General features: G+C 40.1%; 1 protein-coding gene across 1 annotated transcript in view; it reads right to left on the bottom strand.

Annotated features, from left to right (window-relative positions):
* Nucleotides 1-17,583: 17,583 nt before the first annotated feature.
* Nucleotides 17,584-24,605, bottom strand: part of LOC115520119 (protein argonaute-4) — a 41,831-nt gene continuing 34,809 nt past the window's right edge. Inside the window, exons 16-18 of the mRNA XM_030324148.1 lie at nt 24,081-24,182; nt 23,614-23,813; nt 17,584-21,473 (exon numbers count right to left, since the gene is read on the bottom strand). Of these exons, the coding sequence (XP_030180008.1) occupies nt 21,365-21,473; nt 23,614-23,813; nt 24,081-24,182 (411 nt within the window). The 3' untranslated portion in view covers nt 17,584-21,364. The remainder of the gene's footprint in view (nt 21,474-23,613; nt 23,814-24,080; nt 24,183-24,605) is intronic.

The following is a 24,605-nucleotide window of genomic DNA, read 5'->3' as shown; positions in this document are numbered from 1 at the left end:
TAATTCCTACTATCTTCCTTCCTTCACCTTCATTAATCCATAAAGAAGCTCAATGGAAAAATATTTACAATAAATATAGTGTCAGTGTATCAATGCACCAAGGAAAAAGACAGCCTCCACAAGTACAACTATATAATTAACATTCATTCATTAGAAAGTCAACACAGGGGAGCATGGGTAGCTCAGTTGATTAAGCATCCAACTTCGGCTCAGGCCATGCTCTCACAGTTCATGGATTCAAGCCCCACGTCAAGCTCTGTGACAGCTTAGAGCCTGAAGCCTGCCTCAGATTCTGTATTTCCCTCCTCTCTGTCCCTCCCCTGCTCACACACTGTCTCTCTCTCAAAAATAAACATTAAAAAATATTTAAAAGAAAGTCGACACAGAATAATAATTATATACCCATGAATTTAAAAAATCTTATGGGGCACCTGGGTGGCTCAGTCAGTTAAGTGTCCAACTTCGGCTCAGGTCATGATCTCATGGTTCCTGAGTTTGAGACCCACATCAGGCTCTGCGCTGACAGTGTGGAGCCTGCTTGGGATTCTCTCTCTCTCCCTCTCTCTCTGCCCCTCCCCCCATGCACACACACTCTCTCCCTCTCTCTCTCTCAAAAATAAACTAAAAAAAAAAAGTCTTATTACTTAATGATCAAGATATGGTGATGGAACTGGTACACTGGCATTTTATACGATATATTGGAAACGATATATTGGAAAGCAAACTGGCAGTATTTATCAACAGTCATAATGATGTTTCTACTCTTTGACTTTTAATTCCACCCAGTTACATACTGAAACACTAGGAATTAGACAAACTTGGGTCAAATCTCAGCTCTACCACATGAGGATGTGTGACCTTAAGCAAGCCATAGTACCATTATCAACTGTCATTTCCTCATCTGTAAATACCTCAGAGTTGTGGGAGAATTAAATTAATTAATAAATGGCCAACACCAAAGAACTTAGTACTTATAGGTGCTGAATATATGATAATTCCTGTGATTCTCTGCTCTGTTCCTGGCACAGGTCCTTATTTTTTTCTTTTCTCATGGTTTCACTTTCCCTTATCCTTTTAAAAAATAGTAAATAAGATAGAAAATGAAGAGGAAAGTAAATGAAAACAGAAAATGAGCCACATTGCATCAGATATGGTGATGGAACTGGTACACTGGCATTTTATATGATATATTGGAAAGCAAACTGGCAGTATTTATCAACAGTCATAATGATGTTTCTACTCTTTGACTTTTAATTCCACTTTTAATTCCCCTCCCCTGCTCATGGACTGTCTCTCTCTCTCAAAAATAAATAAGCATTTTAAAAAATGTTTTTAAAAAGATTTAAAAAGGGGCGCCTGGGTGGCGCAGTCGGTTAAGCGTCCGACTTCAGCCAGGTCACGATCTCGCAGTCCGGGAGTTCGAGCCCCGCGTCAGGCTCTGGGCTGATGGCTCAGAGCCTGGAGCCTGTTTCCAATTCTGTGTCTCCCTCTCTCTCTGCCCCTCCCCCGTTCATGCTCTGTCTCTCTCTGTCCCAAAAATAAATAAACGTTGAAAAAAAAAAATTAAAAAAAAAAAAATAAATAAAAAGATTTAAAAAAAAGAAATACGAAGGTACCAAGGGGGGCGGGGAAGGTACCAAGGAATAAATCTGACAAAAGCTATACAAGACCTGTATAAAAGAAATTACAAAAATTTTATTGAAAAACAGGGTTTCTGGGGGGACCTGGATGGCTCAGTGGGTTAAGCCTCTGACCTCAGCTCAGGTCACGATCTCCTGGTTCGTGGGTTTGAGCCCTACGTCAGGCTCTGTGCTGGCAGCTTAGAGCCTGGAGCCTGCCTGGAATTTCTGTGTCTCCCTTTCTCTCTGCCCCTCCCCTGCTCATCCTCTGTCTCTGTCTCTCTCTCAAAAATAAATAAACATTGAAAAAGTTAAAAAACAAAACAAAACACGATTTGTTATTTTTTTTTTAGAACAAACATTTTAAAACACCTAAGGGGCACCTGGGTGGTTCAGTTGGTTAAGCATCCGACTTCAGCTCAGGTCATGATCTCACAGTTCATAGGTTCGAGCCCCACGCTGGGCTCTGTGCTGACAGCTCAGAGCCTGGAGCCCACTTCAGATTCTGTCTTCCTCTCTCTCTGCCCCTCCTCCACTCACACTCTGTCTCTCTCAAAAATAAACATTTAAAAAAACTGTTTTTAAATAATAAAATAAAAGACCTAAAAAATGGAGGAAAAAAATTCTGCTCCTAGAAAACCTCATTATTTTATTCTCGAATTCATCTACAGATTCAAAGCAATCATAATAAAAGTTCCATCAAGTCTGTGTAACTCTGTGTTTTAGAACTTGAAAAGGTTATTTTGAAATATGTATAGATGAATAGAGTCCCAAAGAACAGAAAAACACTTATGATGAAAAATAATAAGGTGGAGGAATCTGTCCTATCAGATACCAAGTTTTATTACACAACTACAGTAACTAAAGACAGTGAGGTAGTTGCTTAGGGTTAAATTGGCTTAGGGTTAGATAACTCTACTCTGGAAACAGACTCATGAACGTATGGACACAATATTGAGGTGGAATTTCAGACCACCAAAGGACAAATTTGTCAATAATGGTACTTAGACAACTGATTATCTATATGGAAAAATTAAAAATTGGAGACTTATGTCACTCTATGCACAAAAATTAACTCCTGTGAACAGCAAGTTTTGAAAAATATGTAGGAAAAAATATAAGTAACTTGAGAAAGAATTTCTTAAGCACAAAATAATAACTAAAAACATACTAACTGGGGTGCCTGGGGGGCTCAGTCGGTAAACGGTCTGATCTTGATCTCGGCTCAGGTCATGATCTCAGGGTTTGTGAGTTCGAGTCCCACGTTGGGCTCTGTACTGACAGCTCAGAGCCTGGATCCTGCTTTGGATTCTGTGTCTCCCCCTCTCTCTGCCCCTCCCATGCTCATGCTCTGTCTGTCTCTGTCTCTCAATAATAAATAAATGTTAAAAAAAATTTTTTTTAAAAACATACTAACCATTTTTTTAAAAGACTATGAATTCAACTAAATTAAATTTAAAATCTTTAATCAAAAGATTATAAAGAAAGTGAAGACATGGCAAAAACAAATATTGACAATATATATAACCACCAAATTGTGAGTAGCCAATATATATTAACTCCTACAAATCAGTATGAAAAACAATTATATATATTTTTCTTTTTTTTGAGAGAGAGAGAGGGCACAAGTGAGCGAGGGGCAGAGGGAGAGAGAGAGAAACAGGGCTCACCCAAAGCAAGGCTTATGTTGTTTTTTTTTTTTTTTTCTACCCAAAGCAGGTCTCAAGCTCACCCAATGTGGGATCTGAGCCAAAGTCAGATGTTTAACTGAGGTGTCCCTATATATTTTTTTGTAATTTTATTTAATTTTTTTGATGTTTATTTTGAGAGAGAATGTATGTGCATGTGCACAAGCGGGGGAAGGGCAGAGAAAAAGAGAGAGAATCCCAAGCAGGCTCCCTGCTATCAGCACAGAACTATCCAGGCGCCCCAATTTATATATATTTTTAAAGGCAAAACTCATGAACAGCCATATCACAGAAGAGGAAACATGCAGAATGAAAAACCATATAAAAAGTTCAGCCTCATTATTTTTAAAGAGAAAAATACAAAGTAAAATCAGGGTGAGACATCAATTTTACCCACTAAATTGGGTAAAACATAAGGAGGTAGAATAATGAGAACTCTTAGATCCTCTTGGTGAGTATATATTGGTACAACCAACACACTATTTCGTAAAACTGAAAATGTGCATACCCTACAACCCAGCAATTTTGGTCCAGAGAAACTTCTGCTTTTGCCAAGAGGAGATATGCATAAGAATGTTCTTAGTAGCACTGTTTATAACAGCAGAATACTGAAAACACTAACTCCAACCATAGTAGAATAAAGTTGGATATATATAATCTCAGAAACATAATATTGAGTGACAAAACAAGCTGCAAGAGAATGCACAGAGTATGAGTCTACGTAAAAATTTAAAATATGCAAAAGTAGGAATGCCTGGGTAGCTCAGTCAGTTAAACATCCAACTCTTGGTTTTGGCTTAGGTCATGATCTCACAGCTCATGAGTTTGAGCCCCATGTTCGGCTCCACATGGGCTCCACGCTGCGGGTTTGGGGCTTGCTTGGGATTCTCTCTCTCTCTCCCTCTCTATCTGCCCCTCTCATGCACTCTCTCTTTCTCTCAAAATAAATAAATAAACCTAAAAAAAAATATTCAGGGATGCCTGGGTGGTTCAGTCAGTTAAGCATTCAACTCTTGGTTTCAGCTCAGGTCATGATCTCATGGTTCATAGGTTCGAGCCCCACATCAGGCTCTGCACTATCAGTGCTTGAGATTCTCTTCTCTCTCCCCCATCCTGCCTCTCTCTTTCAAAATAAATAAATAAAATTTAAAAATATGTTTTAGATATGCAACATGGTTTTATATGTGGGGTGCCTGGGTGGCTCAGTCAGTTAAGCACCTGACTCTTGATTTTGCCTCAGGTCATGATCTCACAGTTCATAAGATTGAGCCCCAACTCAGGCTCTGTGTTGATAACTCAGAGCCTGCTGGGGATTCTCTCTCTCCCTCTCTCAGTCTCTGCCCTCACCCCTGCTCTCACTCTCTCTCAAAATAAATAAATATGAAAAAACATTAATAAAAGAACAAAATTATATGTACTAAACAACATAGAAAAGCAAGGGAATGGTAGACCCAAATTTCAAGGTAGTAGTTACATCCAAGAGAGGAAAAAATAGGACTGGATTTTGAAGGAACACATTTCAAAAGTTAAAGTTAAGAACAAAATAAAAGAGGGGGGCACTTGGGTGGCTCAGTTGATTAAGTGTCCATCTTCAGCTCAGGTCATGATCTCAGTTTGTGGGTCTGAGCCTTGCATCAGGCTCCGAGCTGACAGGTTGGAGCCTGGAGCCTGCTTCAGATTCTGTGTCTCTGTCTCTGTCTCTGTCTCTGTCTCTCTCTCTCTGCCCTTCCCTTGCTTGTACTCTCTCTCCTCTCTCTCTCTCAAAAATAAATAAACATTAAAAAAAAAGAACAAAATAAAATAGTACAAAGCAAAAAAAAAAGGTCTAAGTAATATTCTCCCTTTTTCTTTTTTGTGATAAACTAAATGGTAATAGGTGTTCACTATAGCATTTTTCTTTATACCATACATACATTATGAATATTCTTTTGTAATTATCTGTGTGATCTTAGACAACTAATTTAATTTCACTGTGCCTCAGTTTTCTCATCTGTAAATCTAGGAAAAACAACACCCACCTCTATACAGATGTTGGGAGAATTAAATTGTTTACTACACATAAAACGTTTAGAGCAGTGGCTCAGCTTAATGTGTATACATTCACTTACTGCCTATATTCAGTGCGATACTTCTTACCTCAATTATACTTAATATCTCCCAGACTAAGATTGTGTTTTATCCTCCCCAGAGAATAAACCTTCAGACTTCTTTGAGGTTAGATATAGCCCAGATGAGCAGTCAGCTGACTGCTGTAAAGTGGAAAAAGATCTGGGCAGATTTTTACCATTCTTTCAACCTATCTTCCCTTTTTAAGACCCACCTTTATCTCCAGGCCAACAGGTTTTTGGTTCCTCCAATTCCTAACCTGTGGGTGTCTGTGTCTGTGTGAGAAAGAGGCTGGGAGAGAGAAAGAAGGTGGTCTGCAGGTTAACCTGGTTTGCCTTTTGGTTTTCTCCCACATCACTTTAGGATATAGCTTTCTAGGATGTGCAAAGTCAGCTACCACTGATGCACAGGATTTCTAACTTCCAAAAATTTGTTCCTGTTTACTCCTCTCCTCTATTCTATGCCCTTATGAGTTTGTACCTTTTTTAAAATATCCACTTATTATTGTTTTTGTGGGGGTAATTGAGGAAACAGGTTAATGTGGTTGTGTAATCCACCATCAATAACCAGAACCCAAGTCTCACTCTTAAATATGAGGCAGTATACAATAGTGGTTTAAGAACACATGCCCTAGCACATGCACCCCAATGTTTATAGCTAAGCTATTGACAATAGCCAAAGTATAGAAAGAGCCCAAATGTCCAATGATAAATGAATGGATAAAGAAGATGTGGTATATTTATACAATAGGGTATTACTTATCAATCAAAAAGAATTAAATCCTGCCATTTGCAACAATGTGGATGGAACTAGGTATTATGCTAAGTGAAATAAGTCAGTCAGAGAAAGACAGATATCATATGACTTCACTCATATGTGGAATTTAAGATACAAAACAGATGAACCTAAGAGAAGGGAAGCAAAAATAATATAAAAACAGGGAGGGGGACAAAATATAAGAGAACAAACTGAGGGTTGTTGGAGGGGCTGTGGGTGGGGGGAAGGGCCAAATGGGCAAGGGGTATTAAGGAAAACACTTGTTAGGAGGCACCTGGGTGGCTCAGTCCGTTAAGCATCTGACTTCAGCTCAGGTCATGATCTCACAGCTCGTGAGTTCAAGCCCTGCATCAGGCTCTGTGCTGATAGCTCAGAGCCTGGAGCCTGCTTCAGATTCTGTGTCTCCCTCTCTCTCTGCCCCCCTCCTGCTCACGCTCTTTCTCCCTCTCCTTCAAAAATAAACGTTAAAAAAACACTTTTTTTTAAAAAGGAGGACACTTGTTAGGATGTTATATAGGTGTTATATGTAGGGGATGAATCACTGGATTCTACTCCTGAAATCATTATTGCACTATATGCTAACTTGCGTGTAAATTAAAAATAAAGAAAAAAAAAAAAAAGAACACATGCCCTAGACTGCCTTGATAAATATCTTCACCACTTACAAGCTGTGTTACTTTTATTTAAAAAGCTATGCATGCTCTCATTTCCTTCATTTTAGCATTCATAAATTGAGGGTAGTGACATCCACTTCATTAGTTGTTATGAGGATTAAATAAATTAATATTTGTAAGAGCTTAGAAATTTGCCCATAACACTAAAGTACTCAATAAATGGTAGCTAATACTATTATTCGAAGGTTCCTCAACATGAAAGTCAGAGAACAAAGCAAACAGTAAACACAACTCAAAGGAAACAGAGATCACACAAAGGGAATGCAAGAAAACTACCCTCCCAATTGCATTTTATACTCTCAGAAAGATAAAAGATACTGCAGTGATCAAACTACAAGGAGATTCTAATGGGAACAATTTAGAGAAAATGTAAATATAGCAAAAACTTTAAATTCATACATTAAAGAAAAGGGGGAAATTATCCCAGAAAGTAGAACAACAGCAACAACAACAGAAAAGAGAGTCGGAAAACAAAAGTGAAAATTTTAAGAAAATTAGAGGAGCCATTCATTAGGTCCCACATCCGAACAATAAAAGATCCAGTTTAGGAAAGAGGAGAAAAAAAATGGAGAAGAAATCATCCAAAATCTAATACAAAATAGTTTCTCAGAACTAAAGGACACAAATTCCCACAAAGGGGCCATTCTGTGCTTAGTACACCCAAAGGAAAACAAACAAACAAACAAACAAAAAACCCGAACAAGAGCACATGATGGTAAAATTTCCGGGGGGAAAAAAAGAGCTTAGAACTTACTCTCAGGGCACTTGGCACCCCTTTTTGTTATTTCTTTGTTGTACAGGACAGCAGTGACAATTTCGCTGTCTGTTGTACGAGAAAGACAACAGTGACAATGTCCTCATTGACACATTCCGCGCCAAATGCAGGGCCTCGAAAAGGCAGGTGCCCTAGTCTGACTCAATCCTGCTGTGTCAATCTTGTGTTTTATTTATTTATTTATTTATTTATTTATTTATTTATTTATTTATTTTAACGTTTATTTATTCTTGAGACAGAGAGAGACAGAGCATGAACGGGGGAGGGTCAGAGAGAGGGAGACACAGAATCTGAAACAGGCTCCAGGCTCTGAGCCATCAGCCCAGAGCCCTACGCGGGGCTCGAACTCACGGACCGCGAGATCATGACCTGAGCCGAAGTCGGCCATTCAACCAACTGAGCCACCCAGGCCCCGGGCGCCCCTCTTGTGTAGTTTTCAAAACACGCCCACCCCTCCACAGAGTCTCGGAAACCCCTCATAATTTACAATGGGCATTTCACGGCTGGCAAAATCGTTGCACCGACGACACGGACGAATCCCCAAATGAAAATCGAATATTGTCTAGATGTTCATTACGCTTGGCAAGAAAGGCCTCAAAGGCCGGGAGTCAAAAAGCGCTACTTCTGAATCCTGGCTCTTGGGAGCTGTGTGACCGTAGACGACACAATCCCTTCCACAGAAATTCAGTGACCACCAGCCACGGGGCCGGGATGCATGTAGGGGTCACGTTGGCGACAAATGCGAAACCGTCCTTTTCGTCCAGAATTCACGGTTGAATGGGGGAGACCAACAGCGAGAGGGAAAAATTACCACAACCTCCCGACAGGTCGTTCCCCACTCTCGAGCCCATTTTCCACACAGCTTCAAAATATTAGTTCAAACTGAACATGGGTTATACCACTTGCCTGGTTTGAGTCCTCCAATGGCTCCCGTGGGCCCTCATGATAAAAAGCCACCGAGTTTCGAGCAGGCCTCAAGCAAGCTGGCAGCGCGCGCTTCGCCAAGCTGCCGTGCGCCGTGGCGTCCCCTCGCTAATGCACACCGCCGCAGCTGCACCAGGTCGCCCAACAGGGATCTGATTGGTGAGCATGAAAGGAGGACTGAGCCTGCGCGGCCTAGCTCCGCCCCCGCCCCTAATTCCCGCCACTGAGGTCTCCTGAAAGCGTGTTCTTGCTTACCCCCACCTCACCCCGTTCAACTGATACTCAATAAACTGCATATATTGGAAGTGTGCAATCCAGTGAGGTTTGAATAAAATACATGTGGTGAATCTGTCACCACAATCAAGACACGGAGGAACATATCTATCCCCTTCAAAAGTCTGCTCCCGCGCATTTATAATCCTGCCTCTGGTTCTTCTTGGCCTCCCTGCCACCCCAAACACTGATCTGTTTCTCTGTGCCATAGGTTTTAGTTTTTCTACTGTTTTATATAACCAAGATAAATTCTTTTTTTTTTTTTTTGGTTGTTTCTTTCACATACCGTAATTATTTTATAGTTCATCCATGTTGTATCAATATTCCTTACTTTTAATGCCGCAGAGTCTTCCATTATATAGACATATGACCATTTGTTTATTCATTCACATGTTGATGGGCATTTGGGTTGTTTTCAGCTTTAGGTCCTTAGAAACAAAACAGCTATGACAAAAACACTAATTCAAAAAAATATATGCACCCCTATGTTTATTGCAGCGTTATTTACAATAGCCAAATTATGGAAGCAACCCAAGCGTTCATCCATAGATGAATGGATAAAGAGGATGTGGGGTGCGCGCGCGCGCGCGCGCACACACACACACACGAATATTACTCAGCTGTAAAAAAGAATGAAATCTTGCCATTTGCAGCAACATGGATGGATCTGGAGGGTATAATGCTGAGTGAAATAAGCCAGAGAAAGACAATACCATATGATTTCAGTCATATGTGGAATTTAAGAAGACAAAAAAGAGATAAACAAACAAACAAACAAAAAACCCAGACTCTTAAATATAGAGAAAAAAACTGGTGGTTGCCAAAGGGGAGGTGGGGGGCAGGGGAATGGGTGAAATAAATGAAGGGGATTAAGAGTACACTTACGGTGATGAGCACTGAGTAACGTTCAGAATTGTTGAATCACTATATTTACACCTGAAACTAATATAACACTGTACATTAATTATATTGGAATTTAAAAACAACAACAAATGAACAAATAAAAAGCTATTAGTATTTTCCTGCAAGTCTTTTGGATATTTACTTGAGAAAACACCTGGGAATGGAATGGTTAGGTCTCACAGAAGGTGCATAACTTTTAAAGAAGATCTTAAAGAACTTTTTAAGAAACAGCCAAACTGGGGCGCCTGGGTGGCTCAGTCGGTTAAGCGTCCGACTTTGGCTCAGGTCATGATCTCACGGTCCGTGAGTTCGAGCCCCGCATCGGGTTCTGTGCTGACCGCTCAGAGCCTGCAGCCTGTTTCAGATTCTGTGTCTCCCTCTCTCTCTGCCCCTCCACTGTTCATGCTCTGTCTCTCTCTGTCTCAAAAACAAATAAACGTTAAAAAAAATTAAAAAAAAAATAGCAACCAAACCGTTTTCCAAACAATTGCATTATTTTACACTCTCACCAGAAGTGTGTGAGGATTTTTGGTGCTCCGCATCTTCCCAGATACTTGGTGTGCTCAGTCTTTCTAATTTTAGTTTTCCAGTGGGAGTATGGTGGTATCTCATTGTGGTTTCAATTTACACTTTCTTAATGACGAATTATGTTTATCATCTTTTCACGTGCTTATTTGTCATTTGTATATTTTCTCAGTTGAAGTGTCTGTTCAGATATTTTAGCCATTTTTAAATCGGGTTATCTGTCTTGTTAAATTGTAAGAATTCCTCATATATTCTCGATACAAGTCCTTTAGCAGATACATGCTTTGCATATATTTTCTTTTGATTATGGCTTGCCCTTCATTTTCATAACAATGTTTTGAAGAGCAAAAAATTTTAATTTCCATGGAACCAAACTTATTGACATTTTTTTTTCTGTTATAATTGATGGCTTTTGTGTTATGTTTTAAAAATCAGCGGGCACCTGGGTGGCTCAGTCGGTTAGGGTCCGACCTCGGCTCAGGTCATGATCTCATGGTTCGTGCGTTTGAGCCCCGCGTTGGGCTCTGTGCTGACAGCTTGGAGCCTGGAGCCTGCTTCAGATTCTGTGTGTGTGTGTCTCTCTCTCTGCCCCTCCCCCGCTCACCCTCTGCCTCTCTCTCTCTCAAAAATGAATAAATATTTTTTAAAAAACTTAAAAAAATAAAATATTTGCCAAATACAAGGGAATTTAAGGTTTTCTTCCATGTTTTCTTCTGGAAGTTTTATAGTTTTAGAAGTTTTTAGCTTTTACATTTAGGTCTATTATCTACCCATTATGAGCTATTTGTTGTATATAGTGAGAAGTAAAGTCAAAGTTCTTTTTTTTTCTTTTCTTTTCACAAGCCTATACAGTTATCGAAAAGATTGCCCTCATTACATTGTCCTGGCACTTGTGTTGAAAATCAATTGACCATATGTATGGGTCTATTTCTGGACTCCATTCTGTTTCATATATCTATCTGTCTATCTTTATGCCAATACCACACTGTTGATTATTGTAAGTTTATAATAAGTCTTGAGATCAGGTATTGTACTAGTTATCTATTGTTGCATAAGAATTGTCACAAATTTAGAGGCTTAAAATAACACATATTTATTATGGCACAGTCTCTGTGACTCAGGAGTCCAGGCAGAGCTTAGCTAGATCCTCTGCTTAGCATCTCACAGGGTGCAATCAAAATGTAGGCCAGGCCTGGATTCTCATCTAGAAGCTTGACTAGGAAAAAAATCTACTTTCCAGCTTGTGTGCATCATTCAGTTCATTGCGGCTGTATAACCAAGAGCTCCCATTTTTTTGTTGGCTAGCAGCTGGAGGCCACCTAGAGGCTCCAGAGGCCCTTCACAACTCTTTGCCACCTGTGTCTCCCCAACATGTTTAAAAGCAGTGGGAAGGGGGGTGGAGATAGAGAGAGAGAGTCACTTTAGAGTGAGTTGGCTAGCAAGATGAGTCTTATGTAACTTAATGTAATCATAAAATGACATCCTGTCACTGTGTTCTGTTGGTTTGAAGCAAGCCATAGGCCTTGTTCACGCTCAAGGGTAGGGGATTATACAAAGATCTGAACACCAGGAAGTGGGGATTGTGGGACCATCTTAGAATCCATCCTCCACAGGTAGCATAAGTTCTCCAACTATGTTTTTCTTTTCAAAGTTGTTTTTAGCTATTTGAGGTCCTTTGCGTTTCAATATAAATTTTTAAAAATCAGCTATAAATTTCTAGGGTGCCTGACTGACTCACTCAGTAGAGCATGCAACTCTTGATCTCATATCATGAGTTCAAGCCCCACATTGGGCATGGAGCCTATTTAAAATAATAAATAAATAAATAAATAAATAAATACATACATACATACATACATAATCAGCTGTAAATTTCTACCAAAAGCCTGCTGGATTTTGATTGGGATTGCGTTAGAGCTATAGATCAATTTGGGTACAAATAACACCTTAATGCTTTTAAGTTTTCTGATCCATGATCATAATGTACCTCTCCATTTATGAAGGCCTTTAATTTCCATCAGCAATGTTTTCTAGTTTTCATTTTTTTTTAAATTTTTTTAACGTTTATTTATTTTTGAGACAGAGACAGAGCATGAACGGGGGAGGAGCAGAGAGAGAGGGAGACACAGAATCGGAAGCAGGTTCCAGGCTCCGGGCCATCAGGCCAGAGCCCGACGCAGGGCTCGAACTCCCGGACCGTGAGATCGTGACCTGAGCTGAAGTTGGACACTCAACCGACTGAGCCACCCAGGCGCCCCTGTTTTCTAGTTTTCAATGTACAGTTCTTACACATCTTTTCATCTTTGTTCAAATTTATCCCTAAGCATTTTATATTTTAGATGCTGTTTAAATGGGATTTTTGGGGATGCCCGGGTGGCTCAGTTGGTTAAACATCTGACTCTTGGTTTCAGCTCAGGTGGTGATCTCACAGTTCGTGGGTTCGAGCCCCGCATTGGGCTCTGCGCTGACAGTGTGGAGCCTGCTTGGGATTCTCTCTCTCTTCCCCTCTCTCTCTGCCCCTGCCCTGCTCATTTTGTCTCTTTCTCTCTCTCAAAACAAACAAACTTAAAAAAATAAAATATAATAAATGGGATTTTTAAAAATTTGATTTTATTCTAAAGTTTTTAATCACTAAACTGGGAAAAGTTGACTCTTGCCTTGTGTGGAAAACCAAGGTTGTCCTGTGCTTGCTGTGAAGGTAAGCATGCTTAAATAAATGGCAATTTTAGCACTCTCATTTGCCATCACTCCTAAGAAAGTCCTCTTATCTACGTCTTACCAGCAATAAAGCTGACATCTTGCTTTTTGTCCAACTATATGATATCTATGTCCATTTTTCAGTTGGTTCTGAACTGGTGTAGGGATGAGCATATGATATATTAATCCCCCTAAAACCTCAACATCTCCTCCATCTTACTGATGAAACTACTTGTATTTCAAAACTCAGCTCAAGGCTTCCTGCCTTCACGACAACCTATGATATTCCCTCCCATGTGTCCCTGATTGAACTTCCTGTGATACATGTGGCAACACTTAGCTGCTCTCTTTTGTCGAGGACGTAGCCTTTCCTTTCCTCCTCCTCCTCCACCTCCTCCTCCTCTAAACATGTAAAAGTCTCAGAAGCGTGAAGAAAAACCAAACTTTATTTATCTTTGTAGCCCCAGTGCCTAATACAATGTCATGTAGGCAGTAGGTATTCAATAAATGTTGTCCAATGAATTATTGTGACTGCAAAATGACATGACTTCAGTCTTGAAAAAGGATAACTTCATTATGTAATAGTGAAATAATAGAAATATGAAACACTATATGCATTAAGACTACAACTATATAGAAATGTGTATGCATTGAAAGGTAATATTTGAAATAGATTGCCATTGTGTGTGGTATCTTTTTAAAATTTTTTAAAAGTGTTTATTTATTTATTTTTGAGAGAGACAGAACACAACCGGGGAGGAGCAGAGTGAGAGGGAGACACAGAATCCGAAGCAGTTTCCAGGCTCTGCACTGTCAGCACAGAGCCTGACACGGGGCTTGAACCCATGAACTGTGAGATCAGAGCTGAAGTCAGACACTTAACTGATTGAGCCCCCCAGGCACCCCTATGTATGGTATCTTTTTTAACAAGAATTTTAAAACTCTTCATTATTCCTAGTGTCAGAATTGCCCTCCCCCTCCCCCGATACACAGGGTTGGGACTGGGGAATTAATGTCACAAAGGACCCTGACACTCTGAGGACAGCCAAGTGAAGGCAGCTGGGAAAGGCAGGATTAAACGCAAGAAAACACCAAGTTCAAATGCCAACCAAGTCCAGGGGCAAGGAGCAGAGTCAAGGAAAGATATCACAGAGACTAGAGTTCAGAATTGGATGAGATAGGACCACTGGGAGAGCAAAGCATAGGGTGGAGGACTTTTCAAGCATTACTTCCTTAAATATCTGTGATAGTCTATGGATTTTGTGTGTAACATACATTAAAGAGCACCAACTATATGCCAGACACTAAGTGCCAATTTCACAAAAATGAATAAGACAAAGTTTCAAGCAGGTTCATATAAAGATACCTAGGCCTTTTATAGTCAAAGTGTTGAAAATCAAAAAGGAAGAGAAGATACCGGAAACAGCCAGAAGAAAAAGGGCAGTTACCTTCAGTATTAATCAGGAGTCTCCAGAAAAATAGAACTAATGGAAGATATATAAAGAGAGAGAGAGAGTCGGGGCGCCTGGGTGGCTCAGTCGGTTAAGTGTCCGACTTCGGCTCCAGTCATGATCTCACGGTCCGTGAGTTCGAGCCCCGCGTCGGGCTCTGTGCTGACCGCTCGGAGCCTGGAGCCTGTTTCAGATTCTGTGTCTCCCTCTCTCTGACCCTCCCCCGTTCATGCTCTGTCTCTCTCTGTCTCAAAAATAAATAAATGTTAAAAAAAAGATTTAAAAAAAAAATAAATAAAGAGAGAGAGAGAGATTATATATATAATAGGAATTTTATACATAATAGGAATTATATTTACATAATTATATATAATAAGAATTATAGATTATATATCTAATATATAAAAATATAGGTTAAACTTAAGAATATAAATATAAAAATATGCATAATATACAGATTAAGCTTTAAAAAAATTTTAAGTTTATTCGTTTATTTTTGAGAGAGAGAGAGAGAAAGCATGGGAGGGGCAGAGAGAGAGGGAGAGAGGATCCAAAGCAGGCTCCTTACTATCAGCGCGGAGCCGGAAGCAGGGCTCGAACTCACAAACCGTGAGATTATGACCTGAGCCGAAATCAAGAGTCTGCGCTCAACTGGATGTGCCTCTTTCTGTGTCTGTCTTTTAAAGATCTGTCTCCCCCGGTAATCCATATTTCTTATTTCTTCTTGCCCTGAACAATCTTCCTGAACACCTGTATGAATAGTTTTAATCACCACCTATTTACTGATGACTCCCAAACTTTCTCCAGTCCACATGTACCACCTTCAAATCCAATTTATCCAAAACTGAACTTACCACCTTCCTCCTTCCCATAAGGTACAGATTTTCTTTTTCATCTGTGTTCATTCTCTCAGTGGCAGAAACCTGGGAGTCGCGATGAGTCGGCCTTCTTCCCCACACTCTCTATGTCCACTTTCAAGTTCTGCTTTTTCTACTTTCTGGAATCTCTTGTGTTCATCCCTTCTCTCCAACTGCACTATCTCTGCTCAAATTCAACCCTCATCATCTTCTGTTAGGGCTACTACAATAAAACTCTAACTTCCCTTCAGCAAAACTTCTGCTTCAATGTACCCACAACACTACTGCTACATCACTGACACAAATAAGATTGTGCTATTCCCCTGCACCTATGGATAAACTCTAACCTCTTAGCATGCCATTCAAGTCCTGTCCTGTCAGGAACTGGTGCTTACCTCTGTCATCCAAATTTATCATCTCTTCCTCCCTCACCCTTTATGACCTAAGAGTACTGAAATTACTTGTAATTCATCTAAATAATTCATCTTTTTTTCTCTCTGTGACTTTGCCAATGATGAGAATTTTTAGAATGCCTTCTTCACCTAGTTCATTTATAAAACTTGTATTTATTCATTATGAGGCAACTCATTCATCACTTCCTCTAAGAAGCCTTCCTTTATCATCCCCTAGCTAGGTTGGGAACCTCTCCAAATGATCCCATGGTTCCACGTATACATTTTTCAAGGCACGTAACTTTCAAAGCTACTTTGTTACATGTATGACCCCGAGTTTACAAATGAACCTTTCCATGGCCATAACTTGTGTCTTTCATATTTCCTACTGCATAATAGGAGCTCCAGATATGTTTGTTAAACTTATTTTCTTTTCTTCTCCAGTCAATTTGCAATATAGATTCTACTTTCCCCATCTGCTTTTATACCTCTTCTCCTTATATGATTGTCACTAGCCTCTGGAGAATAAAGTCAACATAGAGGAAATCAGAGCCACGAGATGGAGAGAGAGGCATATGGCTTGTAATAATCTGTGCCTCTCCTACTTGCTGGTCACACCCACTGACACCCACTCCCCCCCCACACACATACACTTACACAGAGGAGTGGACACACTAGTCATTCTTAGCTGGTGTACATCCCCCAGTGACTGATTCAAGAATGGACATGAACATGACACATATGGTGGGGGACAAGGTGGGAAGGTCATTTAGACTTACCTGAAACACACTAAATAATGAGATTCCCATAGGAGATATTCCATCACCCAAAGGAGGAGTAAGGGAAAGCACTTAGACAAAAAATGCAGCTACCACAATCTACTGTATGGGAATAGTGTGTCTAGAATCCCCTCATCCTCTTTGTCCACCTGGTAAACTCCTGCTGACCTATCCCCAAATTCACCACCACTGTAAAGTCTTTCCTGACTCCCCATAGCAAAAGTTGTTTCTCCTTCTAAGTTCCTGTCATTTTGTGCTCAACCACAGGGGTAATAATTAGACAGGCCTGTGCCATCCAGGGACTGTGTGTTATTTATCTTTTTTGAAGCGGACTCCTCATCTTCAAAAAAGGGATACTGTTATCATCGTGAAAGGACTGTCACTGGAAGTAAAGACGTCAATATAAACTGACTGGTTATACTAGGCACTCAGATAATGTTAATCTCACTGCCTCCCTTACCCCATGCTATATTGGAATGAACTCTTTGAAGGATTAAGTTTTTACTCTTCTATTTTCCTGGCATCTAGGCAGAGTTTGGCATGTACTGAGTTTGTGGTAAATGTTTGACAGTGGGTAAACGGGGAGAGGGGGATATTGTGCTGATGGAAAAAAACAACTACCTGTAGTAAAGTGTGTTGTATGCAGAACTTGTCCCTCTGGTAAACCATAAATTCCCTGAAAATAAGTACCATATTGTGAAAATCTCTGCATTATCCCTGCTGTGACTCACCCAAATGTGGTGAGAATTTTTTAAGGACTTAAGACTGGAGAGCCACAGGTTGGGGGAATTTAGACAGCTCCTCCTCTCGAAAAGTTAGTCTTAAAGTATGTGGCTGTACTGCCCTCTGGAGACTGAAGATTTTTCTCAAAACTTCACTCAAATAGATTTTCCTGTTAAGAGCTATCCTGAGAACCTGATGAATCTTATAAAAGTTTTCATATGTGAAATTTTGCTGAGAAGCTCTTCCCAAATCCCCAAGTATCAATTTCTAGAGATAGGGAGACCCAGGAGTTAAAAACACTAAGTTTCCCCTCTGTTCTCTCTCAAACTTCTTAAATGGAGGAAATTGTTTTTAAAAAGCAACCATGTCTGTTTCCATTACAGTATACTCCATATGTATTTGAAATTTGACAACAAAAAACAACTTTTGGCACAAGAATGCCAATTTATTCTCTTTTGGACACATGAACACAAAATATCCCTGCAGGCCAAAAAAAAAAAAAATGCAAAATTTAAACAACCATCATCTTGTCTTAACATGGGGATACCACCCCTCCCTTAATAGTTTAGAAAGTACCTCGTATTGCTAGAGACATACATCCAGTCCAGAGTTAATAAAATACATTTTAAAACATTACAGGTCTAACAATATAGAAACCAAAATTACACCATTAGTCAAATGAACAAATGCAAACATTTTCAGCCACCAGACATAGAAAGAGCATGAATGTCAATAGCAAGGGATAAGAAAATGGTTAATCAATAACAAGATCTTCCCTTTAATTTTACAAGGAAAAATCCTTGGAGTTGAAGCAGTATTGACACAATGCCCTCAGCATCTACTTTCTTAAAATGAAAGCAGAGCTACCACCTTGCTATTGAGCAAGAAAATCTTACAGCACATCCACAAAGGGTTGCTAGGGCAGAGCAGAGAGAGTGAGCCTTCTTAAACAGTGGATTGCCTTTTCCCACAGGAAGGGTAGATAGCTGAGCCAGGTAGATAAGCTCTGATATAGTCTGGGTGCCAGATCCTAAAATACAGACCATATAGAACATGTCTGCTTATAAATCATCACCTTTGGAAGCAGCAAATAGAATTTACAGTAAGAATGAATATGTTCTGCCTGCCCAGACTGCTGGCTGCATTAAGCCACTAGTTCACCTTATCAACCACTCAGGGTTCAACAGCGAACAACAATAACAACAAAACATAATCGGTTCAACATTTGGATCTTCACCATTCTCTTAATATCCCCGTGCCTTATCCCCTAATTGTTACTCTTTAGCATTGCTACATTTCAATCTTTCACACCACATGACAGTGCCTAAACAGGCTGCATTTTAAAAAAACCAAACAGTAAATCTACTTCTAGAGAATGCACACCTCCCATTGATTGACACATGCATAACGATTCAGTCAGTCCAAAGGGGTTATCATATTCAAATTGTCAAGCCAAATTGAAACTATGTATTTAGACTTGCTTGCAACAGTATTGCTGCAACTCTGATTCTGCAGCGATTACCTCTTAAAGATTCATCGTCCCCCCACCCCCCCGCCAGCAAGTTTTTTCCAATTATCCTAGTTCTTCCATATTTTTTTTCCTTTCATCCAAAACTACAGCATTTGCCCCCTTAAAGGTACTGTTTCCTATAAAAATAGGCCTCCCGGCTTTTCCTCCACCACCACACTGATTTGCCCCAGTGTATAGGACTGACTGAGGTTGTACAAACTGTATAGTTCAAGGTCAAGCATACAGCCCGACTGCCGGCAAGTAAATCAGGGCTTCCCGGCATTCCGCCTCGCTCCCTGCTCCATACGTGCAGGAGATGGTGAGAAGTGACACTTCTTCTGTGCATTATCAACAAGCAAGCCAGAGGCACTCAAGTGCAGGTGTGGTGCCTGCTGGCCAGCCAGCCAGCCACCAAGAGTCCTTCACATCCTGGACGCCAGTAAGTCCTCCTTCTCCTAAAGAAGTTTCTGTTTTTCCTCCTCTTGGGTCCAGGGTAGCCATGCTGAAGGGTATTTATTTTTCTGAGCTCTCCCTGAACAAGTGTGAATAAAAGCAGCAGCCAGCCCCTCACCAACATGTCCTGATTTGTAGTATCCAAGTGAGGTATTTGCAGAAAAGGAAAATCTTAAGAAATTAACATCTGCCATCTCTTCGCTCCTGCCTATATTGTGCCTCAGTTACAGAGCTTGCTTTCATCCCACTATATGCAGAGAATGAGGATGTCTGCAGTCATCTTAATGAGCTACAGGACTCAGTATACGTTATAAAACTCTCAGAGACCAGTCTTAGCAAACACTGGTGGCGCCACCGATCAACAGCACACGGAAATGTAAACTTCAATGTATTTACAAGCTTCTTTAAAAGACTGAAGAAAAACAGTGCTTTGTATTGCTGGGATTTTGAGAAGGCTAGTTTAAGAGATTTGGACCGGCTAATGAGTTCAAGCAAACACCCTTCACCATCAGATCCAGTGTTTCCCCACCAGCAGTTTCCAGACAGAGGTGGCAAAATCGTTTTACCACATTGTGTCTGTCTCTTCCCCCAGCACCTGCCTCAGCCATACGGAGTGTGGTTCTAGGGCTTTTATCCCCTTCTCCAGCTTTCACTTCTGAGGTTCTCGGAGAGAGAATCACAAGTCAGTAAAATTTGGGCTGGGAAACACTGGCTGGAACTACCAAGACTCTATGTAACTGTTGTCCATTCACAAAGTGTTATCTACACTAAATACAAAATACACTTTCCTTTCCCCTACACGTTCACTGATGCTTGCTTTAGATCAGCTCCCTTTGTCTGGACCAAGAAAGTAACTCATCTCCTTGTGATCGGAATCTAGACTCTGTTAAGAAAAGTCAACCTTTTCTTCTATAAATGCAGTTTTAGTTTAGTGAAAGGAGGGAAACCCCACCAAATACATTTCAGATTGAAAGAGAAGCAAAAAAATTTGCACTGCACATAATTGTGTGAGTAACCTTGATTCCCGGGAAAAACAGTTTTAAATGCTGGTACATCTGTGCAAGTTGCAGCATCGCTCAATGTACCTTAAGGACTGGCAAAGCCTATCCGATAAGGAAGCGTCCTGGTTCTAGCTTATTTTAAAACAAAGTGATAGGACACCAACTGTGACTATAAAACAGATAAAAATAATTCTTTAAAAAGCCATGGAAATATATGTCTTGTCTGACCAGTTTCAGAAGTTGCCAGATTATGACCTATAAGAAATAGCTGATAAAATCATACCGAAACCTCACCTAGAAAACTACATTGTCAGGGGGAGGAAGAAAAGGGACCTTAAAAAATGTTTATTGCCAAAGTTAATTTTCTGTGAGAAAAGTTTAAAAATCATTTAGATCTAACAAACCACACAGCAGCATAAAATGGGCACTTTTGAAAACTTTGAAAAATACTAAAAGCTAATTTTTTTTTTTTCAAAGAGGGGGGAAACAGGAGTACTCTTACCATGGCAGTGTTATCTGTCACCGTGACATGCATTACATCTGTTTGTGTTACACATTCACAAAAGCCAACCAAATAAGAGAGCTGCCTGTTCTGCATCTGCAGCCAAACATAGTGCAATCGCCTGGCAGCCTGTATTTGCACAGCACAAGTCTGTAGAGATCAAGAAGATAAAGTAGGAAAACTAACAAAACTCTGTAAAACTTTCAAAAGTTAATGCTCGTTAAAGGCATTTACAGTGGCGAAGTCAGAAGTCTCCATTAAAAAGTCTATGGACCCCCACAATTAAAACAGTTACGCTGAACTGAAGTAGATTGTTTGGTTTTTCTCTCCCACTTACGCATACACCCCACTCAATGAATACAGAAAACAAGGAATAATCGTCTCTTAGAAGACTAGAGGGATGCGGGGAACACCACAGCTAGCAAAATATTCCATAGAAACCTTTTCTTGTAAAGTCCTTAAGGAAGTTCAGGCTGATCAGCCTTTGCATGATGAGGTAAAAATTCAGTCCAGTGCATCAGAGAAGACAATCTAGGAGTATCTATTACTTTTAAAAAATGGCTCAATTTTGTTGATGCATCAGACAGTGCTGCGAAGTATAGATTCAGTGCAACTATTCCGAGCTGCTGGTAGACCACCTGAAGTCAACTTGGCTCTCTCTAGAGGCGGTAGGCATTTGAAACATTTTGAGGCTGCATGGGGTGTCAAATTGATTGAGTTCTTTTTCTGAGACTCTCAGGCAAAATACATTGTGTGCTGGGTATCGTGGTGAATCTGCACAGCCTTGGCCAAGGCCTGAGGATCCCGGCCATTGCTCTGTCCTGACACATGACTGCCTTCCGCGCTGTAAAGAGAATAATGCAAAAAGCCAGGTGTAACAAAAGACTACTGCAAACTTCACATGTTTCAAATAGCACAAATAATACTGGGTTTCAGAAGATCTTAGGCTCAAGCTGTGCCTCCTTAAATAATTTATGTCTCTCTAAACATGAGTTTGCTCAACTGAAAAATGCAATACAACTTATTAAACGGGCTGTTGCAATAATTAAATAGAATAATGTCTACAAAGACCCAAATCCTTAACAGTGCTTACATTAGGACTTCTACTGCCCCCTATGTCTGGTTAAAGCCAACCTGTCCTTTAGGCTTCGGCCAGATGTCATTTCCCTCAAAGAAGTCTTCCCTGATTCCAAAGTTCAGGTCAGAGCCACCTGAGACATACTTCCACAGAATCTTCTATTTTTCTTTCATAGTATTAAACACAATTGAAATTATTAACTGGATAGTTAGCTATATGTTTTGCTCAGTAAATGTAAACTCCAAGAAAGCAGTGACTTTTTCTATCTTACTCACCACCGAATCCCCGGTGCCTGGCACATGGTATATCCTCAATAACCATTTGACAAATGAATTTCTGCGCCTAGCACAGTGCTGGAACATACCATGTTACTGTGCAAATGTCACTATGCCGTGAGTCTCTTCTCATCTTCCTCTCACTAGCTATATGATCTTGGAGAGGTAACAATTCCTTTGAACTTTGGTCTTTCAGGATAACAATAATAACTTCTGAACATATCTCTTAAGGGTGCCATGTATTACAAAGGGCTTAGTAAACTGTAAAAAAAACCATCCTTCTTCTGACTTAATTTATTAATTTTGCCACTTAATTACTTTACTAAATTATTTATTTATCATTATTTACTAAATTATTAGCGTCCTTATCATCTAAACTCATAATCTTAGTTATCTTTTACTTCATCTTCTCTCCCGTGTAAGCCCGATTAATGGTTAAGGACCAGATATTTTATCCCCAAAGTAGCTTTTTACATTTAACAAAGACAACCTTACTCTGACATACTTTTTCAGCTTCATATGCTCTAGCCAAAGAAAACTCGCTATTGTCTAAACATGTCACTTGCTTTCTCTTTTGTCCATTGTTCCCTCTGCCTGGAAAATCCTTTTCTCTTCTTTCCAGAGCCAAATCCCATCCATCCAGCTATGAAATCTTCTCTAACAACCTTTCTTCTGAGGTCCCTCACCTATACTGCCTCAGGCTAATTGTCAGTTCTGCGTTTGCCTGTTTTGTCTGCCATACTGAAACAGAAAATCCCAGGAAGCAGGTCTTCCCCATTTTAGTATTTTTATTTTTAGTACCTAGCACAGTGCTGGGCACACAGTCAATACCTAATAAATGTGTTAAATGAATGAATGTATATTACAGAACGGAAGGTATAAAGCCACAGCTGGGCATTTTCCATAATAGCGTATTTTCAACTCTTACAGAAATAGACTTGCAATGGAATGTCTACTATTTAGCAGCTGAATTCAGACTTGGGGAAGAGCCCAGAAACTGCTACACTTCACAGATGGTCATTTGGAAAAGAAAATTAATGCAGAGAGCTTGTTCAGCTATTTAATAGTCGTCAGTAACAGGTCAAAATGTCTGATTCTTACTGAGATCCCTATTTGGGGGTAAAAATGGTCTGGCACCCCTCCTCTCCCACACACATGCCCAAATTCACTCTGGTACATTCTTCCAGACTGCACTGAAAGCAAAGCGAAATGTTCAGGACTTCCTCTTGCGTGAAGTGGAATCCACAGGCCTGTGACTGCTCGGACTGGAGTCAAGACACTGTGCCTGCCACCTCTGAGGCTGCTCAGGACCTAAACAGAACCGAATGCATTTTGTTCCACGGGAAAACCACAGGCAGCTCCAAATTAGACTTTTTCCCTTGGGCAGAGTATAGACACACCATGCAAGTATGAGCAAGCCTGAGCACTTCTTGGACCAAAAGTCACATTATAAGCTCTCAAAGGCACATGTGATTTTATTTGTTTCTTGAAATTTAAATCCTAAAAGGAAGTTTAGCTCCTCCAAAAGTAGCTCTACTCCTCTACTCCTCTGTAGTAGCTCTTTTTTTTTTTTTTTTTAACATGCTTCTGACTCAGATAAAAAGAGAGTTCATGGTGCCTGAGAAACTTGCCTGTCATGATCCTTATCCACCAGATGATACCTTGCCCGGAATGCTACAAGCCGGGCATAATATGCGGGAGCTGGAATGGAGACGGAGCGTGTGCATCGCACATAGGTGTGACATAGTTGGTAAGTTAGTAGTTGGAGCTCATCTGCGGTGAAGCAGTTGTCATCCCATAAGACCTGGTAATGGGAAGGACGGCTGGTTCCCTGGAGAGAGACTTGTATGATTAATACATTTCTGACATGGGTTAATTACCTGAGAGGAGAGAAGAACTGAAATCCACTCCTTAAATTCAGAAGTATTCCTTCCTAGCACAACTACAAGCAGATACCCAGAAGGAAAGATAACAGTTCTAGAATACAAGCATTAACAAACTGATGCATAGTGTTGAATAACAAGTCTACTCAAGCTGGTTGCTCAGTTTGCAAACATCTCCTTATCAAGTCAAAGATCTGAACCAGCTTCCAAATTACCTGAATTCCTGCATGACTACAGAGGTAAAAGTCAAACTCAGATGGATGTGTGATGGTGCTATCCACTGTAGTGCCTGCTGGTACATTGCCACTTTTCCCCACCTACCAAAACAAACAAACAAACAAAAAGAGGTGGGGGGAGGTATAATTAGTCATCAAAATGCCAAACTGAACTCAGACCATACTTTCCTTTTATGTGTTAATTGGTAACAAGTTAGCAAACTGTTCTTAAGTGAAGTTTTGAAAATCAGTTTAATTCAACATGATGAATTTTCTGTAAGTCTCTTTAGTCCAACCACTTTATCCTTAAGTATTTTCTCAAACAAAAATACTCCATTGTTTCTATAAGGGAATCCAGAAAAAGAATTATTTTACCTATGACTTTGGGTTGCATTATTGTCATCTATTTGCAGATGATATATTGGCATATTGACATATTGGCATTGTTCACAGAGGGGATGTAAAGACATTTGAAATGGATAAGCTTCCTGTGAAAAAATATCAACTTTTTAAAAAAAAGTTTAT

Source organism: Lynx canadensis, chromosome C1 (assembly GCF_007474595.2).
Source record: "Lynx canadensis isolate LIC74 chromosome C1, mLynCan4.pri.v2, whole genome shotgun sequence".
Lineage (NCBI taxonomy): Eukaryota > Metazoa > Chordata > Mammalia > Carnivora > Felidae > Lynx > Lynx canadensis.
This window is presented reverse-complemented; position numbering and strand designations above follow the sequence as displayed.